General features: G+C 39.8%; 1 protein-coding gene across 1 annotated transcript; it reads right to left on the bottom strand.

Moving 5' to 3' along the window:
* Positions 1 to 10,457: 10,457 nt before the first annotated feature.
* On the bottom strand, positions 10,458 to 16,512 carry LOC131996860 (uncharacterized). The gene is made up of 2 exons (XM_059367015.1): positions 13,226 to 16,512; positions 10,458 to 10,926 (listed from the first exon to the last, which is right to left on the bottom strand). Exons 1-2 carry the CDS (start codon positions 16,510 to 16,512, stop codon positions 10,458 to 10,460), a joined length of 3,756 nt encoding a protein of 1,251 aa, XP_059222998.1.
* Between the last annotated feature and the right edge of the window lie 1,525 nt (positions 16,513 to 18,037).

Raw genomic sequence — 18,037 nt, forward strand, 5'->3', positions numbered from 1 at the left:
ATAGTTGTTGTAAGTATCTTTTAGATCCGAGTTTTCATGCGTATTTAATTTATCTGCATGCTTTTGGGCATTGAGAGATATTTCTTTGACAATGGTTTTGATTTTGAGACATTTATGAAGATCAGTTTTTTTTTTGCGTACCATGGCACATTAACTATGGTGCGAAGTATTTGGTTCTGAGTTTTCTGAATTCAATTAATTTCATCTCTAGCTGCACAGCCCCAAAGTTTTGTGTCATAACACCATATTGGCTTTATAATTTGATTGTAAAGAAGTAACTTGTTTTCTGTAAAAACTCTGTTGTCTGTGAGAATCCAGTAGATTTGAATGAATTTTATTTTTATTTCCTTATTATACCCTCCACCATAGGATGGGGGGTATACTAATTTCGTCATTCTGTTTGTAACTACACGAAATATTCGTCTGATACCACATAAAATATATATATTCCTGATCGTCGCGACATTTTATGTCGATCTAGGCATGTCCGTCCGTCTGTCCGTCCGTCCGTCTGTCTGTCGAAAGCACGCTAACTTCCGCAGGAGTAATGCAAGCCGCTTGAAATTTTGCACAAATACTTCTTATTAGTGTAGGTCGGTTGGGATTGTAAATGGGCCATATGGGTCCATGTTTTGGTACATCTGCCATATAAACCGATCTTGGGTCGACGTACGATGTGTTTTGTTATGATATCCAAGTATGGTTCAAATCGGTCCATAACCTGATATAGCTGTTATAAAGGGTGATTTTTTTGAGGTTAGGATTTTCATGCATTAGTATTTGACAGATCACGTGGGATTTCAGACATGGTGTCAAAGAGAAAGATGCTCAGTATGCTTTGACATTTCATCATGAATAGACTTACTAACGAGCAACGCTTGCAAATCATTGAATTTTATTACCAAAATCAGTGTTCGGTTCGAAATGTGTTCAAATTTTGACAAATTTTTTTCAGCGATGAGGCTCATTTCTGGTTGAATGGCTACGTAAATAAGCAAAATTGCCGCATTTGGAAACTTTGCAAGACGTATTTTATTCTTACTTTTAACAACTGTGTCAAATAAGGTTCAAATCGGTTCATAACCATATAAATCGATCTAGGATCTTGACTTCGTGAGCCTCTAGAGGTCGCAATTATTATCCAATTTGCCTGAAATTTTGTACGACGGATTTTCTCATGACCATCAACATACGGCCTATAGCCCGATACAGCTCCCATATAAATCGATCTCTCTATTTTACTTCTTGAGCCCACAAAGGGCGCAATTCTTATTCGAATTGGCTGACATTTTACACAGGTCTCCAACATATAATTTAATTGTGGTCCAAACCGGACCATATCTTGATATCGCTCTAATAGCAGAGCAAATCTCTTCTTATATCCTTTTTTTGCCTAAAAAGAGATGCCGGGAAAAGATCTCGACAAATGCGATCCATGGAGGAGGGTAGATAAGATTAGGCCCGGCCGAACTTAGCACGATTTAATTTGTTTTTCTTCTTCACATGTTTTTTCCATTTGATTTTTGTATCGAGCGTCGTATCAAGGTACTTTGCCATATTTGCAAATTACACAATTGTGTTATTCATGTATAAAGGGGTATGAGTCGGGTTTCTGTTCGTAAAAAGTATATGAATTGATTAATTTTCAAGTGCCATCTGTTAAACCAAGTGATGATAGCTGATAACACTATTTGTAGCTTGTTGTTTGCTTCTGCTTCAGTTTTAGCAGTTGTAAGAATAGCGGAGTCATCTGCAAACGTAGCTATTTTAGCAGTAGGCGGATTAGGGATGTATCTAGTATATAGTAAATACAACACCGGACCAAGGACACTTTCTTGTGGGATTCCGGCTTCTATTGGTTTTTAATTTGAATACTCGTTCTCCAATTTGACTTTAATATATTTATTGTCAAGATATGTGTCAAGTATTTCGTAACATTCTCTAGGGAAATCATTATAGAGTTTGAACAGGAACCCCTGACGCCAAACTTTATCAAACGCTTGACCTACGTCAAGAAAACAGCACAACAAACGCCTTTGTTTTCTATAGCTCTTTCTGCTACGATTATGATTCGGTGGACTTGTTGGACGGTAGTGTGCTGGTTTCTAAAGCTTATCAGCAAGACTTTTTCACATATTTTTGATAGAATTTTAAGGATTTATATTGGTCGATACGATGTTATTTCATGTTGTGGTTTACCTGGTTTGGGAAATATTACTATTTCTGCGAATTTCCACTCTAGAGATACATGTTGTAATCGAAAACAAGAATTAACAATATAAAACAATTTTTTAAGGCTTTCGTAGTCAGATTTTTATACACTCCACCATAGGATGGGGGTATACTTATTTCGTCATTCTGTTTGTAACTCCTCGAAATATTCGTCTAAGACCCCATAAAATATTGGGTTGCCCAAAAAGTAATTGCGGATTTTTTAAAAGAAAGTAAATGCATTTTTAATAAAACTTAGAATGAAATTTAATCAAATATACATTTTTTACACTTTCTTTCTAAAGCAAGCTAAAAGTAACACCTGATAACTGACAGAAGAAAGAATGCAATTACAGAGTCACAAGCTGTGAAAAAATTTGTCAACGCCGACTATATGAAAATCGGCAATTACTTTTGAGGCAACCCAATATATATATTCTTGATCGTCATGACATTTTAAGTCGAACTAGCCATGTCCGTCCGTCTGTCCGTCCATCTGTCTGTCGATAGTACGCTAACTTTCAAAGGAGTAAAACTAGCCGCTTGAAATTTTCCACAAATACTTCTTATTAGTGTAGGTCGGTTGGAATTGTAAATGGGCTATATCGGTCCACATTTTGATATAGCTGCCATATAAACCGATCTTGGATCTTGACTTCTTGAGCAGCTAGAGGGCATAACTCTTATCCGATTTCGCTGAAATTTTGCATGAGGTGTTTTTTAATGACTTCCAACAACTGTGCTGAGCATGGTTGAAATCGGTCCATAACCTGATATGGCTGTCATATAAACCTAACTGGGGTCTTGACTTCCTGAGCCGCTAGAGGGCACAATTCTTATCCGATTTGGCTGAAATTTTGCATGAGGTATTTTGTTATGACTTCCAACTACTGTGCTGAGTATGGTTGAAATAGATCCAGTACCTGATATAGCTGCCATACAAACCGATCGGGGGGTCTTGATTTCTTGAGCCGCTAGAGGGCACAATTCTTATCCGATTTGGCTGAAATTTTGCATGAGGTGTTTTGTTATGACTTCCAACAACTGTACTGATAAACTGATATAGCTGTCATATAAACCTATCTAGGGTCTTGATTTCTTGAGCCGCTAGAATGCGCAATTCCTATCCGATTTGGCTGAAATTTTGCACGACGTTTTTTATTATGACTTCCAACAACTGTGTTAAGAACAGTTCAAACCGATTTTTGGTCTTGATTTCTTGAGTCACTAGAGGACGCAATTATTATCCGATTTGGCTGAAATTTTGCATGAGGTGTTTTGTTATAACTTTCAACAACTGTGCTACGAATAGTTCAAATCATTCCATATCCTGATACAGCTGCCATATAAACCGATCTGGGGTCTGGACTTCTTGAGCCTCTACTAGGAGAAATTCTAATCCGGTGTGGCTGAAATATTGCATGATGTGTTTTGTTATGACTTCCAACTGCTGTATTAAGAATGGTTCAAATCGGCCCATAACCTGATATAGCTGCCATATAAACTGATCTGGGGTCTTGTCTTCCTGAGCCACTAGAGGGTGCAATTATTATCCGATTTAGCTGAAATTTGACATGAGTTGTTTTGATATAACTTTCAACATCTGTGCTAAAAACAGTTCAAATCGGTCCATAAACTGATATAGCTGCCATATGGTTTCCAATATTCAGTTCAATTATGGTCCGAAATGAAATATAACTTTATAGTGTTCCAATAACATATCAATTCTTTTCTTTTATCCTTTGTTTGCTAAAAAGAGATACCGTGGCAAGAGCTCGACAAATGCGATCCATGGTGGAGGGTATATAAGATTCGGCCCGGCCGAACTTAGCACGCTTTTACTTGTTTTTTATACCCACCACCGACGGATGGGGGTATATTCATTTTGTCATTGCGTTTGCAACACATCGAAATATCCATTTCCGACCCTATAAAGTATCTAGACATGTCCGTCCGTCTGTCTGTTGAAATCGCGCTACAGTCTTCAAAAATAGAGATATTGAGCTGAAACTTTACACAAATTCTTTTTTTGTCCATAAGCAGGTTAAGTTCGAAGATGGGCTATATCGGACCATATCTTTATATAGCCCCCATATAGACCGATCCGCCGATTTAGGGTCTTAGGCCAATAAAGGCCACATTTATTATCCGATTTGCTGAAATTTGGGACAGTGAGTTGTGTTAGGCCCTTCGACATCCTCCGTCAATTTGGCCCAGATCGGTTCAGATTTGGATATAGCTGCCATATAGACCGATCCTCCGATTTAGGGTTTTAGGCCCATAAAAGCCACATTTATTATCCGATTTTGCTGAAATTTGGGACAGTGAGTTATGATGGGCCCTTGGACATCTTCCGTCAATATGGCTCATATGGGTTCAGATTTGGATATAGCTGCCATATAGACCGATTCCCCAATTTAGGGTCTTAGGCCCATAAAAGCCACATTAAATATCCGATTTTGCGAAAATTTGGGACATTGCGTTGTATTAGGTTTTTCAACATCCTCCTTCAATTTGGCTCAGATCGGTTCAGATTTGGATATAGCTGCCATATCGACCCATCTCTCGGTTATAGGCTTGGGGCCATAAAAAGCGCATTTATTACCCGATGTTGCTTAAATTTGGGACAAAGAGTTAAGTTAAGCCCCTCCACATATTTCTGCAATTTGGTCTAGATCGATCAGGATTTGCATATACCTGCCATAAAAACCGATCTCTCGATTTAAAGTCTTGGCCCCATAAAAGGCACATTTTTTATCCGATTGCACTGAAATTTGACACACTGACTTATGTTATGCTTTTCGACATCCGTGTCGTATATGGTTCAGATCGGTTTATTTTTAGATATAACTACTAAAAAGACCAATATTTTGTTATATACAATTGAACAATAACTTTTACTTATTAGTTTCTGGTCCAAATCGGAACATATTTCGATTTAACTGCTATGGAACATTAGGTATGCAATTTACACCGGATTTTGATGGAAGGTGGTTTATATATATACCCGAGGTGGTGGGTATCCAAAGTTCGGCCCGGCCGAACTTAACGCCTTTTTACTTGTTTTTTTAAGTTTTGCGGTTATTAGATCATATTCTGGTAATTTTTTGGCGCTCAAGTCCTTGTTAATAATATATGTCAATTCTCCATATGTCACCGGTTAAATATTTTCACTATCATCTTTTTCAACTTTGTCAAGTTGTTCATTTCCTTTATTTTCAAGTGGACAAAAAGTATAAGTGTTGCAAACATGTTAGCCTTTTATGTTGCACTTGGAGCCCAAGAACAATCGATCTTCTTGATGGGAGGTATTTGAGGATTCGATTGATTAAAATTATTCGAAGCTTTCTACATGTTTTAGTTTGTGTCTCTACATGCTATCAAATTTCAGAGGATTGAGGACACAGTTATATTTTTAAGAGGAGTTTACAGGATGAGGCGTCCCCCAAACACATGGCCCAAAAATAAGTTATCAAATTCGTTTTCTAATCTCAAATACCTTTCATTTGAGCCGCATATTGGCATGGTCTCAAAATTTTTTCCCTTTGGGGGTGTTTTGAGAAAGAGTTGATGTCCTAAATACATGATCCTACATTTGGATATCAAATTCGTATTCTACTTGCAAATACCTTTATTTTAACCCCATATTGCGATGGTCCCTAAAAAATTGCTGTTTGTAGGGTATTTTGGGAAGTGGTAGACCCCTTAGAAAATTGGTTCCGAAAATGGGTATCAATTCTTGCTCCACCTCCCAATGGTCGGTATATATGCCCTATTTAGGTGTGTTTTGGGAAGTGGGGTGGTCCCGGCTTGGGGGATGTTTTGTGGGATGGGCGGCCACTCAGTGAGTTGGCCTTGAAAACATTTATCGGATTCGTGTTCCAATTTAAAAACCCTCTTATTTGAGCCTCATATTGCAATAGTCAGAAAATACTTACAATTTGGGTGGTGTTTTGGGGGTGGCGTGGCCCTTAGACACTTTTCCCGAATATTGATATCAAATTCGTGCTTTACTCCCAAAGACCTTTCATTTGAGCCCCATATTGCTATGGTCGTAAATTTGTGCCCATTGGGGGATGTTTTTTGTGAGAGGCGGCCCCCAAACTCTTGGTCTCATATTTGGATATCAGTTTCGTATTCTGCATTCAAATACCTTTTATTTAAGCCCCATATTCCCATGGTCAGTAAATAAGCACTGTTTGGGGGGTGTTTTGGGAAAGGGGTGAACCCCCAGAAACGTGGTCCCACATTTGGATGTCAGATTCGCATTCTACTCGCAAATACCTTTTATTTGAGTCCCATATTGCGATGTTCGGTAAATATGTCCGATTTAGGGGTGTTTTGGGGCTTGGGGTGGTCCACCTAGCACTTGGTCCGACAATTAGATATCAGAAACGTTTTTTTATCCTAAATACCTTTCATTTGAGTCCGATATTGTCGTGATTGGTGTAAATATATGTTTGGTAGGTTTTAGGGTGGGGCAGCCTCCCTAGGTACCCCCTTCGAAATTTGGATACCAAATTTTTATTTTTAGGGTACTATATGAGAGCACACAAAATTTCGCTTAAATCGCCCCACCCATCTCCGAGATCTGGCGTTTCTGAAAATTAGGGTAAAAGTCAAAAAATGTAGTACCCTATTTTCACCACGGGGTCATTATGCACCATCACCAGAAAATCGGTTCAGCCGTTTCTGAGTCTATAAGGAACACACAAATATACAAATAAACTTACAAACAAATACAAATTGATTTTTATATATAAGAAAAAGAAGATAGCCGTCTATATTGGCATATGATTGCTTAGTAAGATTACTTTCAGATATCAGCAAAATATCAATCTTACCATTACAGTTAAAGATAACAAGACCGACATTATTTGCTGGTATTAGATATGTTGGGGCTTATAACAATAGAATTGAGTTTATCGATTAACTTTTCATATAGTTCGGTCCAGATTTGGATATAGCTGCAATATAGATCGATCTCTCGATTTAAGGTTTTTTGCCCATAAAAGGCGCATTTATTATCCGATTTTGCTGAAATTTGGTACAGTGAGTTATATTTGGCCCTTCGAAATCCTTCGTCAATTTGGCTCAGATCGGTCAAGATTGGGATATATAGACCGATCCTCAGATTTAGGGTCTTAGGCCCATAAAAGGCACATTTATTGTCCAATGTCGCCGAAATTTGGAACATTGAGTTAGGTTAAGCCCTTGCCATAGTTGCATTATGCATTATGGCACAGATTGGTCAAGATTTGGATATAGCTGCCATATAGACCGATCTCTCGGTTTTAGATTTTGGGGCCAGAAAAAGTGAATTTATTGTCCGATGTCGCCGCAATTTAGGACAGTGAATTGTGTTGGGCCCCTCCACATACTTCTGCAATTTGGGCTAGATCGATCAAGATTTGCATATCGCTGCCGTATAGACCGATATCTCGATTTAAAGTCTTGGCCCCAAAAAGGCGTATTTATAATCCGATTTAACTGAAATTTGACACATTGACTTATGTTAGGCTTTTCGACATTCATGTTGTATATGGTTCAGATCGGTTTATTTTTAGATATAGCTACTAAAAAGAGCAATATTTTGTTATACATAATTGGTCCAAATCGGATCATATTTCGATATAACTGCTATGGGACATAAGGTATGCAATTTGCACTGGATTTTGATGAAAGGTATTTTACATATATACCCGAGGTGGTGGGTATCCAAAGTTCGGCCCGGCCGAACTTAACGCCTTTTTACTTGTTTTTTTAGAGTCTTGTTCAATACAGTGCTTTCAACACAGGGCTGTTGAGTGGTATTTGACTGTAACACATTGGAAAATGTTTGTGGATTTTTACGTATATGTGTGTTGGATTCCATTAGATGTTGCGACATCATCTTTGACTCTTGTCGTTCCCCTTTTTATACCCTCCACCATAGGATGGGGGTGTACTAATTTCGTCATTCTGTTCGTAACTACTCGAAATATTCTTCTGAAACCCCATAAAGTATATATATTCTTGATCGTCGTGACATTTTATGTCGATCTAGCCATGTCCGTCCGTCCGTCTGTCTGTCGAAAGCACGCTAACTTTCGAAGGAGTAAAGCTAGCCGCTTGAAATTTTGCACAAATACTTTTTATTAGTGTAGGTCGGTTGGGATTGTAAATGGGCTATATCGGTCCATGTTTTGATATAGCTGCCATATAAACCGATCTTGGGTCTTGACTTCTTGAGCCTCTAGAGTGCGAAATTCTTATCCGATTGCAATGAAATTTTGTTATGATATCCAACAACTGCGCCAAGAATGGTTCAATTTCAATTCTTATTCGAATTGGCTGACATTTTACACAGGTCTCCATTATATAATTTAATGGTTATCCGAACCGGACTATATCTTGATATCGCTGTAATATCAGAGCAAATCTTTTCTTTTATCCTTTTTTTTGCCTTAGAAGGATGCTGGGAAAAGAACTCGACAATTTCGATCCATGGTGGAGGGTATATAACATTCGGCCCGGCCGAACTTAGCACGCTTTTACTTGTTTTACTTCTGCTTGTTTAGTAGATCGAGTCCTGCCTCTATGTTTTTGCAGCGCTTTGGCTATCTTACTAGCTCGATAACAAGCCGGATGTTTTCCTTTGCAGTTAATGCATGTTGGGACAATTGTTTTGGGCATCTAACATTGTTCTGTGTTATGCACATTCTGCGCACCTTGGTTCCCTCTGACCGTAAGTTTTCGTATGGTTGAATTCAGCGTTTACACTGTGGAATGATTTTGTTTTGAGATTTCATAGGTTCAACTTTAACTTTCTGTCTAAGAATATCTGTTATTTTGTAGATTTCATCAATATTGTCGTCATTATGGAAAGTGATCCTGAATAGCGGCAGATTTCTGTAGTTGTAATTATTACTATCCCCTACATGTCCTTTTTTAATAATATTTGCTGCATCTAGTGGTTTGAACCCCTTACTTTGAAGACCCTCCATTCTATCTTTTTTAGTGCAAGTATGGTGTAGTCCACGTACATTAACTTTGTTTGGACGTTCGTTTTTTTTTTCGTATGTGTACCATTCAATCTTTTTCGAGTTTGAAACTGACGATAACCTCCTATATCCAGTAGAATCCACAGTATTAATTTTCCATACTTTGTTATTAAGAGTATTGATTTTATATTTGTGAACATTGGCAGTCTTCAAAAAATCTTCCCACAAAATTAATAGGTGGCGGCTTTTCAATACGTTCCATATGCGGTTGGATTATTTCATTGTTATTTATATTACTCACGGTTGGCTGTTCATCCTGATTAACTACATGCGCTTTTGGCTTAACTTTATTCTTTCCTGATTTTTGAACGATCCAATTTGTTTCTCGCTTAAGTTCTTCTTCATCCGATTGGTATCACCAATACCACCATTTTCATTTATAGTTCCAATTCCCTTGATTGTTCATGTGATTCACCGGGTTCAATAGAAGCATTCATTCTTTCATTATTGTGTTCATTACTGGAAAGCAATTGTGCCTTTAGTTCAATATTTTCTTTCTTGATTTTGTTTAGTTCAATTAGGATTTCATTGATTGTATACTGCAACTCCAGTTGCTTTACTATCAGTTGCTTTAATATAGCATTTTCATTTTGAATTATCAGAGCACGGTTGTCCTTTAAAAAGTTCCCCCGCCAGGAGGCGGGCTATTAAAACTCATCTTGACTAGCTTTGGGGGGGGGGGATTCCAAATATATGATGTAAAGCGAAGGTCGTAGATGAGTGGACTGTATGTAGCAGCTTGTTATTCCTCAGAGTTGGGGAATAACAAGCAAAGAAATAGAATACCCACAGCAACACCGCAAAGGAGTAAAAAGCAAAACACAAGTTTGGTTTCAGTAAAACGTTATAATATGTAAGTTTATTTAAATAGGGTTAGTGGGTTAGGTAGATGTTACGCTAGGGAAAGAGATGAAAGGAGGAGTTAGAATCTTCAAACCTTACCGATCGAACGCTGATGACCAAGTGATTGATGGTAAGTTTCTAAAAAGGGCATGTAGTCAGGAATGTTCTAATTCCATATCATTCCTTTAGTACAAACTGACATCCCTTTTAGCATTCTATTACAATCAGAGTTGGGAAGTACAATTTAACAATTTAATTCAATTATAATTCAATGGTACAATTAAATTCAAGTATTCAAACCAAAACAAAATATAAAATCAAATGTTAAGGACAGGATTGTCCATGCCGCCGGCCTTGCATCTACGCAACATCTTCGCAGATAACTGTTGCCACACATTTCAGCGCCTCAGCGAGCAGCTGTTTCTGCAGCAGCTCAGACGGCTTGATTTCTGGTCGTTGGCTTCTTGTCCTCAACTTCTTGCGTCTGGGGGTGGCTTCAGTCGTCGCTTTCTTCGTGTAGCGGTTGGCAACTTTGGGGCTTACATATGCTGGTGTGAGGGCGGTAGGAGGCACCGGAATTTGTGGGTGCAGCATCGTATGGTGCTGGTAGCCGCATTTTCGACAGGTGGCGGCTGAGTGGCAGTCCTCCACCTCGTGACTCCGGGCCAGGCAGTTCATACAATATTTGTGGTTACGGACGGTCACCCTCCTATCTACCACCGTCATGCCGCAGAAGATTCGGCAGTAGCGGAGCGAGTGCCTCTCCAAACAGATGGCGCACTCATAAATTTTGTTGAGATTCATTTGCTTTGAGCCCATTTTTTTTTTTCTGGAAATGAAGAAGGTAAGTAAGGTTTTTACGGATTAGAAGAAGCCAATGAAATGAGGTGAAATGTGGGGTTAGATGAGGGTTAGATGTGGATTTAAGCGGTGATGTTAGTGTTATTTAAGGCGAGTATGAATGGGAGGAAGATTATGATAGTGATGAGTCTAATGGATCTTGGTCCAAGAGAGGTAAATAACAAAGTTTGACTATGGGACGAGTTATTGTACCAGACGATATCCGTATATCCGCGACTCGAGTATTGTCGTCGGATCCTGGATGAGTCCGGATTATTCTCCCTAAACGCCAGTCGTTAGGAGGTAGCAGGTCATCCATGACCACGACCAAATCGCCTATCTTCAAGTTCCGATCCGAACCCTTCCACTTATATCTCTTATGGAGTGCCTTAAGATAATCTTCCCTCCACCTTATAGCGAATTGGTGATGAAGGGCTTTGAGTTTTGTCCATCTGTTGACCAGGGACAACCTCTGTAAATCCTGCTCAGGAAATGCCATGATAGGGGACCCCTTAATAAAGTGGCCGGGTGTCAAAGCCGTCAAATCACTCGGATCAGCAGAAATCGCTGATATGGGTCTGGAGTTGAGAATTCCCTCAATACGGGCAAGAAGAGTAGCAAACTGCTCGAAAGTGAATCGGTGAGCCCCAGTAATTCTCTTAAAATGGTGCTTAAAGCTCTTCACTGCGGATTCCCACAATCCGCCCATATGCGGTGCGTAGGGAGGAATAAACTGCCATTCGAAGCCATGACTGGAGTACTTCTCGGCTATATCGTCTGCTGAAGTCTTCACGAAAGTCATGAATTCTCTTAGCATTTTTCGGCTGGCGCCGACGAAATTTCTACCATTATCGGAAACTACCCTCTGGGGTAGCCCCCGCCTTCCGACGAATCGTGTGAATGCAGCCTCAAATGCTGCAGAAGAGAGCTCGGAACATGGCTCTAAGTGTATTGCTTTCGTCGCGAAACAGACGAAAACGGAAGCATATCCCTTTACCATGGGGGAGCGGCGTAAAGTAGAGCTTTTAAGCTCGAAAGGCCCTGCAAAATCGACTCCAGTAATGTGAAAAGGAGGAGTCAGAGCGCATCTCGAAGGAGGTAGTGGAGCCATGATCTGAGCACATGGTCTATGCTTAAAAATGATGCACGTCCTGCATCTGTGTATGACGCCCTTTACCCTAGGCTTGAGTCTAGAAATATAAAACTCCGTTTGGACCATTCTGCACATAAGTGTGCAATCGGCATGAGCCAGGAAATGATGTAAATGGAGTAGGTACAAGTGGCATAATCGGGAATTTCCGGGTAAGATCACGGGATGTCTCTCATTATATGGAAGAGAAGAATCAGCCAGTCGTCCATCAACTCGCATGACCCCTTCGCGATCCAGAAATGGATTCAACACCTTTAGTGAACTTCTCTCGCTTATTGCCTCGGACTTGCCTAACAGGTCGTATTCATCATGATAAAATTTCCTTTGAGACAGTGAAATTAGGCGAATCTTAGCAAATTTCACTTCCTTATGCGAAAGATATAAAGAAGTATTCTTCTCGGTAGAGCGATATCTACTAAGACAGTTGCCGTAGAATCGAAAAATATAAGAGACCACCCTTAGAGACCGAGTATAAGAAGAAAACCTCTGCAATATGTCGGATTCTTCATTCGTCTCGTGAAATGTCTGTACCTTCGAACGCCTTCCCAACTCCGGCGACTCCAAGGGATTGTTCCTTGGCCATGACGAACTTGGTTGAGTCAGCCAACATGGGCCATTGAACCATAGAGGGTTCATATTCAAATACTGAGGTGTACATCCCCTCGTGCCAAGATCGGCAGGATTATCATGCGTCGGGACGTGACGCCAAACACCATTAGGGACAAGATCGTGAATCTTTGAGGTTCGATTAGCAACATATGTCTCCCAAGACCAAGGCGGCTTTGAAAGCCAGCCGAGTACTATCGAAGAGTCCGTCCATAGAGTTATGCTGCTGATCTCGTAGTCGCATGTAGATAAAACATAATCGACCAACTTGGCAAGAAGGTATGCACCATTCAGCTCCAGCCGTGGGAGACAAACAGGCTTAAGAGGCGCAACCTTGCTTTTGGCGACCAGAAGATTAGAGAAAACCACAGACTTCTCGTTCTGACATCGCATATAAACGCAAGCGCAGTATGCAGCTTGTGAAGCGTCTGAAAATCCATGGATTTCTATGACGTCGTCAGGGACAAATCTAATCCATCTGGGTATAGAAAGGCTCTCCACGTGATATAGATCGGAGACAATTGCATCCCACGCAAGCTGAGAATCCCTGCCGAGAAAGTCGTCCCATTCAAGTCCTTCTAACCACAGTTGTTGCATAAGAATCTTGGCCCTAATAATAATAGGTGTGATCCAACCAGCGGGATCAAATAGCTGGGCAATTGCAGAGAGAATTTTGCGTTTCGTCATTTCATGACTTGACTCAACGGGTTTGACGGAATAACCAAAAGTGTCAGTTAAAGCGTTCCATTTGATTCCCAGCGTCTTAGCTGAACTTGACTCCTGGAAGCGTAAAAATTCAGAATCGTAAAGATCCTCAGGTGAGAGATGAGCCAGTAGCTGATTATCGTTGGCAATAAACTTCCTAAGGGGAAATCCTGCTTGTTTCAAAACCACAAGCAGGTCCTTCTGGGCTTGGACCGCTTCGTCCACAGAGAAGCCTCCGGACAATATATCGTCGACATAGGTTTCTCGTCTGAGAATACCTGCGACATGAGGATAATCGTGTTCTGAATCTGACGCCAGTTGTAACAGTGTACGTATAGCGAGAAACGGAGCGCAATTTACGCCAAAAGTGACGGTCCTAAGTTGATAGTCCTTAACCGGACCATTCGCTTCGGGTTTAAACAATATCCGCTGGTATGGTCTGTCGTGGGGATGAACAAGAATTTGTCTGTACATTTTCTGGATGTCTCCACAGAAAACGTATCGGTACTTCCTCCAATTGAGAAGCACAGAAGTCAAATCAGACTGCAATGTGGGTCCTACGTGAAGTACATCATTCAATGAGTAGCCAGACTTTGTCCTTCGAGAAGCGTTGAAAACAACTCGGACTTTCGTCGACTTGTGCTCAGGGCGTACAACGGCGTGATGGGGTAAATAAAAAGAGTTAAATTTACCCTCCATGGATATCTCACGAGAAGACGTTTCTTCTATGTGATTAAGAGTCAGATATTCGCCTAAAACAGCGTTGTATTGAGATTCTAATTCGGGTTCTTTCGAAAGATTTTGCTCCATACGATTATACTGAGCAAGAGCCAAGAATCTAGACGATCCTAAATACAAAGAGTATGAGAATTCGTCTTTGAACGGTAACCTCACCATATAACGACCGTCCGATATTCGAGTTGTAGTTTTCCTGTAGAATTCTTCACAGAACGCATCAGAATCTGAGACGAGAGGAGACGAGGGTATTTCTTCCTGTTCCCAAAACTTCCTGAGAAGATCGCTTATTGCGGGTTCTTCTGGTTTGAGAACGTTCACAGAGAAAGAGAATACAGTTTCAGCTCGCATTGGGCCACTGAGCACCCAACCGAATATAGTATTGTATGCTGAAGTGTCACCACAAATATTCTTCTTGATTCCTTCAATATTGATGAAACGTTCGGAATCATTGCCAAGAACTAAATCAATTTGGGCTGATTTATTAAAATGGGGATCCGCCAGATCGAGATCTTCTAAATCTGAAGGATGTGGTATTTTGAATGAGTAAGACGGTAAACGTCTGGTTAATTTTGGCAGCACAATTGCTGAAATAGTGAAACGTACATCGTGTTTTTCGGATACCACCACTAATTGACATTCTTTGTCAGAGATCTGAGTTTGTTCTCCAATACCGAAAATTTCGAATTGGGCTTTAGTAGTGGGAATTTGTAATAAATTCTGAATTCGTTTTGAGATAAATGTTCGTTGAGAACCCGGGTCTATTAGGGCTCTAACAGTGAATAATTCTCCCTGATGTTCAATTTGGACTAAAGCTGTCCTTAGAAGAATCATATCGTTGTTTGAGGCAAAATTTGCTTGAACACCGGAAGGACGATTTTGTCTTGATGTAGAAGGAATATCGTCTTGTGACTGATAATTTGGTTCTGCGTCACTTGACTTCGTCTCGGAAGTTTGTGGTTGAGAGACATTATTGTTGTTATCAGTGGTTTTCCTAAGATGGAGAAGACTGTGATGTGCTTTGTGACAAATAATGCATGTATTTTTGCTTTTACAACTTGCTTTTAGATGGTTTGAAGCCAAACAATTATTGCAAATTTTATTCTTGTAGACAAAGTCTATACGCTGTTGTGCTGTAAATTTGCGAAAATCTGGGCAAGTCCTAATTGAATGTTTGGAAACACAAACAGGACATGACGAATTTAGTTTCTCTTGGGAGTGATACGTTTGAATTTTGGCAGATGAGTTATTTGGTGACTGAGTCTTGGCAGAATTTTGAGACGGGATGTTATTCTGTTGTTTCGTAGACTTAATGCTGGTGATGCGTTCTACAACCTCGAATCTGTTTATGAGGAACTCGTCAAGTTGGTTCCATGTCGGTAAATCTCGGTGGGATTTCAAAGATTGTTCCCAAAGAGAAAGAGTTTCATCTGGTAATTTCGTCGATACCAGATATATCAAAATCGGATCCCAACTTTCGACGTCAACGTCAAGTGTCTTGAGAGTACACAGACAATCATTTACTGCCGATTGGATTCTCTGAATGGAATCACTATTCTCTACTGTTGCTGTAGGAATATTAAAAAGCATCTTCAGTTGATTGTCAACAAGCACACGCTTGTTTTCGTAGCGGGATTTCAGAGCACTCCATGCTATGTCGAAATTCTCGTCACATAAGGTGTACCTTTTGACGATTGCACCAGCGGCACCTCTGGTTTTATTCCGCAAATGGTAAAGTTTCTGAGCTTTCGTTAACTTGGGGTGGTTAACATAGACTGCCGTGAACATATCACGGAATGACGGCCATTCCTCGTAGCCTCCTTTGAAAATCTCAGTGTCACAAGGCGGTACCTTAATGCAGCTGTTTGAGACTTCCAGAGACGTGTTTTGAGGAATATATTGCTGTTGTGGTATATAACTGGGGATAAGACTGTGTCTCGTAGACTGTCTAGTATTCCCGCTAGCTATTCTGAGAATATCCAGAATTTGAGATCTGGCTGTGTAATACGCCTCAGAACTGGCGTTGAAATTTATCTTCGCATTTTCCCTGAAGTCCCTGGTGTTCGAAGACCTTGGAGACAGCATAACACCTTCATAAGTTGCCTGTAGCCTTTGCCAACGGCTCTCCAAGTCCTCTAGTTTCACCTCCAAAACCGAGTCGGTTTGGTCAGAAATGTCACTTTGTTCAAATTGTGTACAAAATGAGATCAAGTGATCACAATCGAACAAAAATTTATCGTTGTTGAGGGAAGTCTCCATAGATGCACCACCTGTAATTCCGGTGGAATTACTGTGGTCAGTAGACCCCGATGTCGGATTGGTATCCATACATCCAGTGTCCCCTGTGCCGGTCTTAGCACCTTTAGTCGTCAGACTCATCTCGAAAAAAGGGAAGAACAGAACTGTACGACAATGACAAATATGATATGGATGGAGTCAGCTAGAAGAAGAATCGATATCTCGTAGGTTCACCAAAAAAAGATCTTCGCGCGAATCTGTATGGCTTTTGAACCCCAAGCGTGCTGTGATCCGTTGAATGAGAAACTGTTATTTTAATTGTAAGTGCAATCAAAATGTAGAGCGATCAGGAAATGTAAGCTGCAGAGCGGGAATGCAACGAATTGCCAAAAAAATACAACTTACAAATGCCAACAATCAATGTAAAAATAGTCTCACTCAAAGCAGAATGCAAAGTCGAAGAATGTGGGCCGATCGGGGTGATGCAATGGATTGCGAAAATTCTGTGAGGTACAGAATTACCAGGAGCAAATGGAAGAACAGATCCCTTCTTCTATGCAAAGGTTTGATCCTGAAAATTGTAAGTGACTAGCGGGAATGCAACGAATTGCCAAATATGTACCTTACAATTTCAAAACCACAAGAGTTGTCGAGATTTGAAAACGTTAGGCCTTCGTAGAATCTCTCCATCAAAGGTGGAAGAATCGAAATCCCAGTCACTGAGAATTCCTGAGATAAAAAATTCATAAAAGGCAGCCAAACCCTCCGCTGCAAGAACTCTCGTGGAAATCCAATAAAGGGCTATAAACTCCTATCGAGCAAGAATTCTTGGGAAAGGTACGATAAAAAGTAGTGAAATTCTGCTGGAGTAAGAATTATCGTAGTAAAATGCAGTGAAATAGCAGAATTTCGTTCGAGTAAGAATTTCTCTGAAAAAGTCCCAATAAACGACAAAAAAAAATTCTTATTGAGTACGAATTTTTGTAGAAATCCAGTCAAACGAAGAGAAATTTCCTCGAAAAATCATGTGACTTCCGATTGGGAATGAAGTTTCCAATAGAGCAAGAGATCGACGGGAAAAGAAATCGACGCGAATATCCAAATCGAATCGAAAAACGTCAAAGGGTCCCAAGTCGAAATATTCTTGTCTGCAGATAAATTAGAGATTCCCAAAAAAATGTATTTCCATTTGATAGCAAATTGTATCAAATGCGGACCAATGTTTTGTGTTAGTTCAGAAATGTGTGTTGTTAGTTTTAAAATGATGAAAATAAAGATGTGTTTTATGGTGTTTGTTATTTTATGAAGTTGTAATTTTCATTTATAATAGTTTTATTTTATTTATTTGTTTGATGATGGGAACAATTGTGCTTACGTTTCACAATTTTCCTTATAACGCTAAAATATTTAAATTTATTTTTCGTAGAATGGAATCGTTGTGTTGCTTCTTCACAATATTCCAACAGCTCGCTTTCGTTGAATAAATTTTGTTTATTGTCGTAGAACGGAAGAATTGTGTTTTAATTTCCACAATTTTCCAATAAAAAACGCTTTATATTAAAACATATTTCAATCTCTAATCATCAAAACACTTGTTTGTGAAAAGAGGGGTTCCGTTGGGCTCGTTGTAAAGATACACTGTTGACAATATGTTGGCTTTTTTTCC

Source organism: Stomoxys calcitrans, chromosome 1 (assembly GCF_963082655.1).
Source record: "Stomoxys calcitrans chromosome 1, idStoCalc2.1, whole genome shotgun sequence".
Lineage (NCBI taxonomy): Eukaryota > Metazoa > Arthropoda > Insecta > Diptera > Muscidae > Stomoxys > Stomoxys calcitrans.